General features: G+C 55.8%; 1 protein-coding gene across 1 annotated transcript in view; it reads right to left on the reverse strand.

Annotated features, from left to right (window-relative positions):
* Window positions 1-2644: 2644 nt before the first annotated feature.
* The window catches only part of HS6ST1 (heparan sulfate 6-O-sulfotransferase 1), a 41393-nt gene continuing 30963 nt past the window's right edge, over window positions 2645-13074 (reverse strand). The window contains exon 2 of the mRNA XM_028101373.2: window positions 2645-3364. Within this exon, the coding sequence (XP_027957174.1) occupies window positions 2656-3364 (709 nt within the window). The 3' untranslated portion in view covers window positions 2645-2655. The remainder of the gene's footprint in view (window positions 3365-13074) is intronic.

The following is a 13074-nucleotide window of genomic DNA, read 5'->3' on the forward strand; positions in this document are numbered from 1 at the left end:
TCCCAAAAATGTCACAGACTCATTGCTCGGACAGTTCTGCCATCCCTGGTTCCTCCTCTGGGAGGGGACGTTGCAGTGTGTGGGGAGTGGGCTGTCTGCTCCCTGCGCGTTGCCTCTGTCCTCTGGGCCCTGGGCAGAGCCCCTGGGCGGGGCACCCCTTCTGTGGGGCCCCAGTGGGGGGCAGCGTTGGAGATGCTGCAGGCATGAGGAACCTTCACCTCCATGCAGGCGGCCTGAGCCGAAGTACTGGACTGGAGGCTCGAGGGGCCTAGGGGCACTGGCAGCTGGGGCTGTCTCTGGCACCTTGGCCTGGGTGCTGGCCCCAGATGGGACCACTTTCCAGATGCAGCAAAGAAACCAAGAAGAGACCCCTGTTTCCATGTGAATTGGGACAACGGATCGTAAGTTAAAACATTCCAATATGTACAAAACAGATCCTACACTCAAGCCTGCACACACAGGAAGCCCACCTCGAGGAGGGCCGGGTGCCCAGGGACTGGGGCAGAACAGGGCCGAGCTTTCCATGTATGCCCTGGAATTGACCACCTCCTGATGGAGGCCACAGCAAGCCCCCAGCACCTGATGTGCTTGTGCAGGATCCCAGAGTTCTCATGAACGCGTCCCACCTTCCTCCCTGGAGCATGCCCATTCCAAAGGATGAGTGTCAGAACAGATCCCCCATGCTGACCTTCACTACCCCTTGAAAGAACCACTAAATCACCTGGATGCTCGCCTGCTCAGCATGACGTACCCACTCTGCGGGGTAGTCCTGGGACGGGCTGGCATGGTGCCCATCCCAGGCTGCTGACCACTGCCCTTGGACTACAAGATGAAGTGGTCGGTGTAGGAAGCAGGAGGTATGGGCACCATCCCTATGCCAGGCAGGCAAAGACTAAAGGCTGCTTCTTCCTGGGTGGCCACCTCATTTGCCAGCACATTAGCATTTCGGGTGCTGTGGAAGCTTCCTTGCTTCCACGCCTCTGTGGTGGGCAGCTGTGATGGCTGAAGAGAACCTGGGGCAGGGAGGAGACCCTGGTAGAATCTGCCCATGAGGCTGCTGCCCTCCAGCAGGCCAGCCCTGGCCCTCACTGCCCTTGTGCCTGCAGGCACGTGTGGGTCCTCTCCTGGAGAGACAGGGCACTCATCCACCTCGGGTGTGGGACTCACACTCTGCTCCCAGAGCCCAGGTCTTGGGCCTCATGTGGGGAGAGCACCCCCAGAGGAGACAGTGGCCTGGCCTCCTGGAGCACAAGAGGGGTAGGGCAGGGGGGATGTTTCTACAACGGATATGGAACATGGCTTCTCCAATCTGCAGGGCTGCCAGGACCAGGGCCTGACCAGCTCACGGGCAGGGGGTGGGCAAAGGGAAATACAGGGAGGGCCTGGGGTGGGAAGGGCCGTGTATGTGGGTGCTAGGGAGCCACCGAGAGCATTTCTTCCAACTCTAGTTGAGAATCTGAGAGTCTGAGCCCCTTCTCCTGGCCATACAGAATCACCATGGCCCCAAGATATGGTTCATGGGCAGCATGCAGTCTGCCGTGCTCTAGCCAATGGAGGCTTGATTGTACTTTTGCACATGGGGTTGTGGGAACAGTGGGGTATGAGCCCTGAATAAATGTCCAAGCGATGAGCCCGGGGCCAGGGACAGTCTACCAAATCTCAGAGGGTCCGAAAGGTAAATGGGGCAGGGGAAACTCTTCTCCTGTCTAGCTGGTCTGGCTAGGTGGTCACCCCCAAAGGCCAGTTGGGGGCAGGCTTGGACACAGGTGGCAGCATCCTTGGACACAGCCTTCCCACTCCTGGGATGCACTCTGCTCACAGAATGGGGGGTAGTGCATGTGGGCCCATCTCCCTGCAGCCCTCCTCAGCCTGAGGACTAAGGGAAATGGTGGGGAGGGGCCCCAGACGGTGTGCTTTGATCTCCTGACCCAAAGCATGAAGCCAGACTGTGCATTTTGACCTTGGGCCAGAGAGAGCGTGGGCTTCCCAGGGAAATGACTAGAGTCTTCTCGGCTTCAGGCAAGGTGGGCCCTCACCATTGAAGATGGGTGAGCTAGGAGCTCCATTCCTGAGGACACCTCAAGGGGCTGCCTGTGTGCCCAGGGAAGGGGTTCACTCAGGCCCAGGGCCACCGGGGCCACCAGAGGCCAAGGGACTGCCCGGGTGGCCTGAGCCTGGGAAGGTGCCTGGAGCTGGGGTCAGGCCGCTGCTGGCCTGTGGTGGTGAGAGAGCAAGCAGGGGTGCACAGTGGGTGTAGGACGCACTCCTGGCGGGGCGAGTCTCATCTCCACTCTCTTTTTCTTGTCTTCAGACCCCTGGCCGCTGGGAGTGAGCTGAGGCCAGGAAAACAGGGACGCCGCCTGCCCCTGGTCCCTGCCTGGGGCGTCCCCTAAGCATATTCTCCTCCGGCCTGGGGGGAGTCGCACTGGTTGATTCCTCACAGCCCTGGTCTGGGAGGGAACCGTGAGAACCAGCCCCGCCGGGCGCCATGTCCCACTCCCTCAGCCTTGTTCAGCACGCATCTACCTTCTGGAGAGCGCATCTGGGACCCTCTTCCCGCCAGAGTCCTAGGGTGGGGTGGTCTGTCTGTCTCATTTCACCTCCCCTCTCCCGCCCCCCGCCCCCAAGGGACCACCCCCCCACGGCCGGCCACCACTACCACTTCTCAATGATGTGGCTCATGTAGTCCTCTGTGGGCACTCGGCCCGGCTCCTCGGCATCCTCCCGCGGCAGCGCCTCCTTGGCCCGGTGCAGCAGTCGCTCCTCCCGGCTCTTGAGGCGCTGCTCCCTGCGCTCCAGCTGCCGCTTGTACTGGTAGCGCTGCTGGAAGAGGTCCTTGGCGTAGTCGTAGAGCTGCATGTCCAGGTCGTTGAGCTCCTCAATGCGCCGGATGGTGTCCTCGTCCACCTCCACGCCGCCCGCCCGCGTGCTGTTGTACTGCATGAAGGGCCGGATGAACTTGAGGTTGAACGTCCGCTCGAACAGGTACTGCGTCTTGCGCTGGAACTCTGTCAGGCCGAAGAAGGCCATGCCCCGCAGGTTCTTCTTGGCGCTCTCCAGCAGCAGCTGGGCCCGCTTGCCCTCGGGGATGAAGGACAGGTTGTAGCAGCCCACCAGGCTCAGGTCGGCCAGCATGCGCACCTGGCGGTTGTTGGCCAGGTTGTAGGGGCAGTCCATGAACTCCTGCAGTGTGCAGCCCGACCAGTCTGTGCCCTCATAGCAGGGTGGCAGCTCCTCGGGCGTGGGCGTGCGCCCATCACACATGTGCAGCGATGTCTTCCACGTGGCCCCCCGCTGCACGTGCCGCCACTCGCTCAGGTAGCGGGACACGGGGTCTCGCAGCAGGGTGATGTAGTAGAACTTCCTGTAATGAGACGGGGACAGGGGGTAAGGTAAGGGCACAAATCTGACTGCTTTGGGTGTATCCTGGGGGGGCCAACCATTATGTCCTCCAAACAGCCACTTCCGAGTGAGAAACCCAGGATCGGAGAGGTGACCTAACCTGCAAAGGGTACACAGTCACCCTCGTGTCTGTCAGCCATGACCATCATGGTGTCGTCCCATAGCGCCTGGCCTCAGTGCCTCCTGAACCCTGGGCCCAGGGTCTTCTCCTGAGCCCCAAGGCCGCCCTCCTGTCTGCTCACTCCTCAGGAGAGACAACCTGTCTTTGCGCTGCGGTGGGGCGGAGTAGGGGGCCCCAGAGCCGATGCCACCTGGAACCAGTGGTTTGAAGAGCTGCTCAGTGGTTGGCTAGGTGCTGTTCAAGGGGCCACTCGGCAGAAGTCACTCACAGTCTCAGGCTGCACGTGCAGGCCTGGTCAGGGCCTCCAGCAGGCTCACTCCACCCCTGCTCCAGTGGGGCAGGGGTGCCAGTAGACCACCCAACCCAGGATCCCCAGGTGACCCACCATTTATCATCTTGTGCCCCAGGAACCGCTTCCACGCCAGGAAGTCCGGCATCCCTCCAGATGCCACCTCCCCACGTTGTATGCAAGGGGCATCCACACCATGGGAGAAATGACTCCCTGTATGACAGGCATGTCCCTGCCCAGCAGGATGACTGGCCTGATGGCACCGGGACACAGCGGGCAGTGGGGCAGCTGCCAGATGTTCCTGTGACAGGCCTGGAGTGGGTGGGTCAACCCCAGACAGGTTATTCCTGGAAGCCTCTCCTCCAGGGCTGGGAGAACTGGCTGCCTGTGCCTGGTGGAAGGAGTCCCAGGCCAAGGAGCGCCACTCTTGGGGCGGGGAAGCTTCCGGAAGGAACTGCCCCTCTCCACCCCAGACAGCGGCGTGAGAGCGCATCCACACTACTCCTCCTCACTGAAGCCCAACAAGAGCACCCAATAATTTCCCCACCCTCACGCTGCCCCCCTGCGAGAGCTGCAGGGGCACAAAGCACCTCGAGGGGCCTGCTGGCAGTGTGCTGATCTGACTGCACAACTCCCAGGGGGCCCTGAGGGGTGGGCATGGCAACTGGCAAAAGCAAAGGTGGTGGGGTACAACTGCAGGTCAGCCCAGGCTGAGAGGGGAGCATCTAGAAAACTGCAGGGGAGCAGTTCTGAAACACCTTCATTAGGGGCCTCGGGATCCCCCAAGCAGAGCCAAGGGTAGCCAGCCAAAGGCTCCGGGGTGGGGTGGGGCAGCAGGGGGAAAGACTGGTCCTTCTATGCAGACTGCTGAGGAGACAGGGCAGCAGTTGGCCATCTGACATTCCCTGTGGCTCCCACTGGCTGGTACTGGGCCACCCTAGGGACAAGGCAGACAGTGGAGAGCACCTGGGCAGCGGGGGTCAGGGGCCTCTTCCTCAGCAGAGAGTGGAGGGCAGGACGGCAGGCATCCTGACCGCCAACTCCTCCCTGAGGCCTGGGGTCTGCTCTGTGATCTCCGCCTTGGGCCCTCGCTCGCGCTGGAAGCGCCCTCCCCACGTACCGGGCCCCAGCCTCGGCACTGACCGCTTGCTTCAGGTGCTCCAGCTCCTGCAGTGTGGGGAGCCCTGCACCCCACATCTGATCCCAGCTCCTGTGGGACACACTTTGGAGGCTCTTGCTGCCCTTGGCAGATGCACAAAGGACCACCTGCATCCTCCTAGGCCCTCTGTGGACCTCCTTTTGACCCTCTCCCTGGCTCCTGGGGAGAAACCCCAGGGCCTTGGAACAAGCTGTGTTCTCTTCCCTCTCTCTCTCATCAGCTGACTCCGGCTCATCCTTCAGACCTCAGGCGGTGCCACCTCCGCGGGCCTCTGTCCCAGCGGTAACTTCACACTGACCTCTCAGCTCACTTTACCAGAGCCTTCCTCTGGGGAGGGAGTGGGCAGGAAGGAAGCTGGCTCCTGTGTGTGTGCTCAGAAGGGCCAACATGACTCCCCAGGGTCGAGACTGAGATGATCAGAAGATCCAAGACAGAAGGCGCCTCAGGGAGGTCACCTCACACAGCACCTCAGCCCCCAGTGGAGGACACCAAGCCTGAGAGGTTAAGCCGCTGCCTGGAGGTCCCCAGCGGCTTCAGCACTGGGGTGGGGTGGGTGGCCTCTCCTCTGCAGACCCTGGTTCGGTGAGAAAGCCCCTAAATGTAGCCAGGACAAGAAACGTCAGTTCATTTTAAGGGTCAACTTTCTAGGAATGAAGTAGAAGACATTTATAAATCCTGACCATGTCAGTGCTTCTGAAGAGTCCAAGACAGACACACAGGGATGCACCCAGAAACACACCTATGAACAAACACAGCCCCACGTGCAGGTGTCCGCTGCCTGCCCTGCCGGGTCCTGCATGTGCCCTTAGGCCCTAAGGGCAGGCTGAGGGTTATGGGGACTTTCTCCACTCCTGGAGGCCTGGGGGGCCCTGATCACTCACATGGAAATGGGCCAGCCTGGTAGTTCCTCCTGAACACAGAAAAGCAGAGTTTGATGTCAGGTGTCAACTGATAGAGAGGCTTGTCTACTTGGTGCCAGCCAAGGCCAGCTGGAGTTCAACATGGCCCCAAGGTGACCTCTGAGGGCAAGAACACACCGTGCACACAGACCATGGGCACCCCTCCCAGCGTGTGCCCCCACAGTCTTCAGGCTGAGGTCCCGTGTCCCACGACAGGGGCAGGCCTGGCGGAGCCTCAGCTGCTCCCACAGCCTCACGGGTCCCTGTGATGGGAACAGGGCCACCAGCCCTCCCACCGCTGGTACCTCCAGGTCCTGGGGAGACCAGGTGTGGCTGTCCCCGAAGCCCTTGGCTGTGAGTCTCTCCTGTTGCACTGATGGCCATCGAGGTAATGGTTACCCAGTGACCTACAGCTACCATCTGGACAGCCAGGACTGGTGGGAGTCCTGTCCACAGAGGCAGGCCCACCTGCTTTTCAAGTCCCTCTGCTCCTAGCCCACGAGGATGTGTGACTCACCCAGGGTCACACAGCAAGTCAAGAGGCAGGACGAGTTCAGGCTGCTTCCTCGAAGCCGTGGTGTGAGCTGCCCTTGTGCCTGGTTAGATAGCTGGGCTACCAGGGTGTTTGAGGGCTTAAGGCCCCATGGGTGGGGTCACTGAGGGGTCTCCAAGGGTACAGTAGGTGCCTGGTGTATCTGGCAGGTTCCAGAAGATGTGGATGAGTCTTCTGGTCCTTGGAGCTTCCTGTTTGTGGTCTCTGGTGAAGCCTGAGAAGCTGACTCCCCCTGAGCCTCTGGGGCTCACGTTGACCCCATAGCACCCTGTGCACCATGTGCATGTTAAGCAGAGTGCCTTCTCTCCTCACTGCATCCCTGGATGCTGGCCCAGTTGGGATGGATGCTATGGTGACTGGGAAGGGCATCAGGATGGATATGTGGCACCTTCTCTGTGCAGGACATTGCCATGCCCTGGGGAATGTGCCCCACCATTCTGCCCCCCCCCACAGACATGGCCTATGGTGGAGAAAAAGGGCTCAGGCAGACTCTGGAACCTGCTCAAGGGGTCAGCAGCCCCAGGCCACTCCCCAGCTCTCATCTGGACAATGCGGGAGCCCCTGCAGATACACACACCCATAGTCTGTCGGCCTCCTCAGGAACTCATGAACCTGACGCCCACCTCCACCTTGTCCACCCCGGTCCTCACTCACTGCTGCCATGACACAGCAGGCACCTCTGGCTACAGGCCTGTACCCATGCCGTCCTCTGCCCAGGTGCCCTGCTCCTGTCTCCCTCACTCTGCCCTCCCTGCCCATTATACACGCCACCAGACACAATGGCTGTTTATGTTCTGTTTATTGTCTGATGAAAGAGGGAATGGGGGCCCTGTCCAGAAATGAACAGAGGGCAGAGTGTGGTGTGGGGCAGAAGAACCCCCCCAGATGACCGACCACACACCACATCAGGCAGCTCTCTGCCCAAGATGTGACCTGATGTACATTCTATGAAGGTGCCAAGGGGCTCATGACTCAGGGATATGAAGAACTGGGCAGGGGCCAAACAACAGTCTGCACCCTCACTGTTGTCCCCAGCACCTGCCCTCCTGTGCCCAGAGAGCTGCCACCAGGCTAATCTAGACCCTGCCCCAGGGCACAGTTCTTCCTGCACTGACATCTGGGGTCCCCCTAAAACAGGGGGCTTTCTGCCTATCACTCTCCAGCAGGATCTGTCCATTCAGGTGGTCCCAGTGCCAACCAACAAGGTTTCCAGAAAGAGGGGAGTGAGGAGGCAGAGGGGAGGAGTTGAGGAAATAATGAGAATTGGAGTATATAATTCATTTAGCCTGAAATGGCTCCCCAAGTGCCTAGCAAGTGAATGTGGGGACCAGACCCAGGATTAAAGAGATGACCCATGCAGCACCTGGACAGAAAAACAGATTACATAAAGAGGACTGGTTGTCACAAAGGGACCCACTTTCTCTGTAGCAATACCGTATGCTACAAATCAATGAAGCAATGGCTTCAAAATGCTGAGGGAAAATGACCCGTGACATGTCAGACCCCACCCAGCCATCAAGCAAATGTGAGGGGAGACTGGAGACATTTCAGACATGCAAAAACTCAGGACATTTATTTTCCATAAATCTTGTTTTAGAAAGATATTGGACTAGGTATCTTATTTAGTAAACAATAACAACAAAAAATTTTGCATGGGAGACAGGAACTCCAAGCCAGGAGAGAGATCGAGGGTGTCAACTGTGCATCGCACTGGGCCTCCCAGGAGCAGAGGGGCAGGGGTTCCAGGAAAAAAGGGGCATGGACAGATTACCTGCTGCATCAGAACATTCGTGGAAAAAAATTCACATGGAAAAAACTACATTTATGAAGATAAAAAACAAAGCAAGTAAAAAAAAATAGGGCTATCATTAATTCCAGGAAAAAACAAGAATATAAAAAAAGAACATAAAGCATTCTATTAGGCAAAGGAAGTAAACAATGCTTTTAGAGACATCACAATGTAAACAGTGACTACTGATTTAATAAAAACTTGAGCTTTTTACTCTACTTGGAGGCTGGGTGGGGTATGGAGAAGGATGTGCAAAGGTTTAAGAACATTTAATCTTCATCGACCAAAACAAAAAGCAAACAGATAATGTTTAAATCAATAAATCAAGAAAGAGGACCATAACTTATTTAGAACTATGGAAGTAAATACATGAAGAATACTGAAGAGCTGCAAGTGATAATTTGGGGAGGATGGAAAGGAAAAGCAGATCTGCTGGTTTTTACTATAAGCCTCCTGGAATGATTTGTCTGGAAGCCTGTATGTAGATTATTTTAACTAAAACATTAAAAATACAACAATGAGGAAACTGCCCAAAGAAGCATATGGAAAGATGCTCCCCTTCATTAGTCATTGAGGAAATGGCACATTGAGCCACAATGTAATACCCACTAGACAGGCAAACCAGAAGCAGGCCAATGCCAACTGTAAACAATTGCTTATGGGACGTGAATTGCAGAGAGTTTTTTTATTTTTGAAGAATTTTTTTTTAAAGATTTTATTTATTTATTTGAGAGAGCGAGAATGAGAGAGAGAGAGAGCACACGAGAGGGGGGAGGGTCAGAGGGAGAAGCAGACTCCCTGCTGAGCAGGGAGCCCGATGTGGGACTCGATCCTGGGACTCCTGGATCATGATCTGAGCTGAAGGCAGTCGCTTAACCAACTGAGCCACCCAGGCGCCCATGAATTGCGGACAGTTGTTACAGAGTGTCTTCACTGAAAGCTGAAGGCACACGTACCATGACCCGTGATTCCTCTCGTAGGCACACGACCCAGGGAAACCCTGTTCCAGCACACTGGGTGTAGGTAAGACTGTCCATGGCTGCCCTGTCAACAACCACCCCAAATGTCTGCTACAGTGGCTGGTGTGCATAAGCAGCGGCATATTCTTCCAATGGAATACTGCTCAGCAACGCAGATGAACTCTAGTTACAACAGCTCGGGTCAGTTTGACGGATAAGATGTTGCAAAGAAAAAGCAAATTAAGAAAATTCAATAGAGTATGATGATACTATTTATCGTTTCCAAATATAAACACAGCCACAGAAAGTATTATTTAGTGATACATACACAAATGTTGAAATTATTTAAAAAAAAAGTTGATGAGGTGATACACACACAAATTCAAGGCAGAAGTTGGCCTCGGTGTGTGCTGGGCTGGGCGGGTGCTGGGGACAGCACTAGTTCATGGCGGCTTCCAGGGCACCAACCACTTCCTTAAGGCAGGCAATGGGGGGGGTGGGGGCTTATGTTATGTTTTACTTCTTACAAACATTAAGCAAATGCCTTTGTATGTTTATAAAACACTTTGTGATAAATAGCAGTTTAGGGGCGCCTGGGTGGCTCAGTCACTGGGCGTTTGCCTTCGGCTCGGGTCATGATCCCAGGGTCCTGGGATCGAGCCCCACATCGGGCTCCCTGCTCGTCGGGAAGCCCGCTTCTCCCTCTCCCACTTCCCCCCCCTGCTTGTGTTCCCTCTCTCGCTGCGTCTCTCTCTGTCAAATAAATAAATAAAATCTTAAAAAAAAAAATAGCAGTTTAAAAAAAGTTTTACAAACCAAACCAAGATTCTCCTTAGCAGGCCTTGCAGGTGTCATTTCTGTCAAACGAGGAGCCTCGGTTCTCCAAAGTGCACCAGTCCCCTCTACATTTGCTCCCATGCTCCCTCTGCCTGCAACCCACCCCCCTTTCTACTTGTTAACACTACCACAGCGAGTGGGGCACCCCTATGGGCATCTGCTTTGGCTTGTGAGCTAATCATGCATCAGTGAGCGGGCTGCTCTGTGGCCTCTCTAGGAAGGAACTGCAATTTTCTGAAGCTGGAGCATCCAGTTGGTGGTTGGCTTCCCACCCAGGAGGGCCTTGGGGTGCAAAAACAGGGTCAGCTCCACTCTTGGGGCTCCCCTTCAGCACTGCCAGTCCCAATGCAGGGACCCTGTTTAACTGACTTGGCTGGCAAGTGATGGATGCTATTTTGGGGTGGCAAGCTTCTGGCACCTTCTCTGAGCACAGTCCTAAACCATGTCCTGGCCTAAATGGGTGTCCATGGGACCCTGACCTTTAGGACAGGTCTCTGTGGAGCACAACTGCCTGCTCTGCCCTGGGACAGGCCCGGAAGTTGCCCAGTGCACGGCCCAGCCCAGATTGTCCTGCCTGTGGCTGGGACACTGCCAAACAGGGCACATACTGGAACTGGAGGGGTGACGAGGAGGCCCTGCCCACATCTTCTCCTCTGAAGCCTCAGGCACAGGGGGTGCTCACCGCCACTCATCCAGTTAGTGCCCTGCATAGCAAAGGATACAAACTGGCAACGCCCCCAGGTCCGTCACACCAGCAACGGCAGCCATGGTCACTGAGGCTCACAGCATGCCAGGCATGGCCCGGTGGGGGGGCGGGGCAGGCCTTTCTCCCCTTTCACAGAGGACAAGTTCCAGGCTTAGAGGCAGGCTATGGCTCTCAGTTATTGTGTCCAAGTGCTCTGGGCTGGGTGGGACCCACAAGGACAGTGGGAGGCGACAAATGGGGGGAGGGGGGAGGGTACTCCTCCCAAATGGGGCAGGGTCAGGGGGGCTTCTTGGAGACGGTGGGGGCACAGCCTATTGTGACTTGAGGGGGGCAGTGGAGGCTCAAGGTGCAGGCAGGGCCAGACCAAGAGGGGTCTTGTTCATTTGATAGGAAAACCAGCTCAGATGGGTAACGGCATGGAGTGCAGCATTCACATGGATTTCAAAGATAAAACGTGGGACTTCAGAGAAATTTTATGCTGTGAAGTAATTCTAGTCTGCATGGGCTGCAATCACTACTAACAGCCCACAGGATTTATTGCCTGTACCATGCATTCTTGTGTTTGATTACTTAGATTTAATGCTTTCTGTGCACTTAGCTGTTCTGACATTTTCGTGTGCACTGGTTTAGCGCATCTCACAATCGTGTAAGATCCTAGTGGGCAAGGAATGTGTCTTGTTCCTGAGTCCAAACACTGCTGTCAGGGTGTTGGGTTGTAGCAGGGTGCTACAGTTGTCCTGTAAAAACTCAGGACAACTCTACCCCTGCTGTCTGGGAGCCTTGCTTTGTTGACAACATAACACAGTCTCTGGAAAAATTCTGCAAGGTGCGGTGAATGAGCTCTGAGTTCCTTCCTGGAGGAGGAGGTGGTGGGCAAGTGGGTGACAGCCGAGAGGCGGCTCCTGCTCAGCTCTGGGGCTCGGATCAGGGAGATGGCACCTTCTCACTGTCCTCAGGAGCCCCTCCCCCTCCCGCCACCTGCCCATGGGCATCAGGCAAGTCAGCCCACCACCGTCTCTGTATAGCTCAAACTTTATCAATTATGTGACAACTGGGCTCACAGGGGTGAGGTGAATGAATGGTCAAAGGCCAGAGCCCGCATCTGCCCCCTTGCCCCCTCCCATGGGTGACACCAGTGGCCAGAGGCGGCTTCACTTTCCCTTTCCTGCCCCGAGAGTGTGGGGTTCATCTGAACCCCATGCCTGAACCCACCCACTCCCGACCCTCCCCTGGCAGCCCAGGGCTGACCAGAAACCAGACTTTGAACCTGGCTCAGGCAGAGAGAAGCCCTGAGCTGGGTGAATGCACAGGATTCTACGGCTGGGTAAAGGGCCAGTCGGGCTTTAGCTTTGGGCCCTAACAAGAAGGGCTGGGATGTGGCAAAGCTGTTGCAGAATGTTGGCTGTGCGTTGGCTACCCAGGAGACGTGTAAGCCAGGGAGGGAGGAGATCGTAGACACCCACCACAGACTGCCAGAGCAGAGCCACTTGTAGGTGAAGATGTGTGGAAGAGCCCCTGCCAACCCCCAAGCTGCACTCCGTGATCGCCACCCAGCAGGCAAGTGTACGATTAAGGGGCTGCTTTAGGATGGTGAGGTTACGGATTCTTGCTAACATTTTATTATAAAAATTTTCAAACTCACAGCAAAGTTGAAAGTCAAGGGAACACCCATATGCCCAAATGGGTTACTTTAATATTTTTTTTAATATTTTTTATTTCTTTATTTGTCAGAGAGAGAGAAGGAGAGAGAGAGAGAGCACAAGCAAAGGGAGCGGCAGGCAGAAGGAGAAGCAGGCTCCCTGCGTAGCAAGGAGCCCGATGCTGGACTCGATCCTAGGACCCTGGGATCATGACCTGAGCCGAAGGCAGACGCTTAACCGACTGAGCCACTCAGGTGTCCCTACTTGAACATTTTTATACATTTCTGTATTGTCTACAATGAGTGCACACTGTTGAAATAACTGAAATAAAGAACAGGCATTATAAAAACATCTCTGCTGCCTGGTATGGGGTGCTGGTGCACGGAGAGGCCACAGGAAAGGGCCAGTTTTGCGTTGTTCATCCTCTGGGACAACATGTGAGCTGGATGGCATCTCAGAGGCACGGGCACGCTGCTGCTCACCTTCCTGGGCTGCAGGCTTGCGCAGCAGGAGTTTTGTGAACGAGGGTCCAACCCACCAGTCTCTAAACTCATGCCCTGAAATAAAGGCAGATTTGTCTAACCAGTGACAACAGAGCTGTAGCTCCCTAATTGCAAGTGAGGACACTGTCATTTACAGCCAGAATTACAGTCTTTGAAAGAAAAAAAAAAGATATACTACTGTATTACTTCTGGATACATAGTCACTGGAAGAAAATTA

Source organism: Eumetopias jubatus, unplaced genomic scaffold, assembly GCF_037043125.1.
Source record: "Eumetopias jubatus isolate StellerSeaLion01/CBP00866 unplaced genomic scaffold, mEumJub1_p1.0 scaffold_3, whole genome shotgun sequence".
NCBI lineage: Eukaryota > Metazoa > Chordata > Mammalia > Carnivora > Otariidae > Eumetopias > Eumetopias jubatus.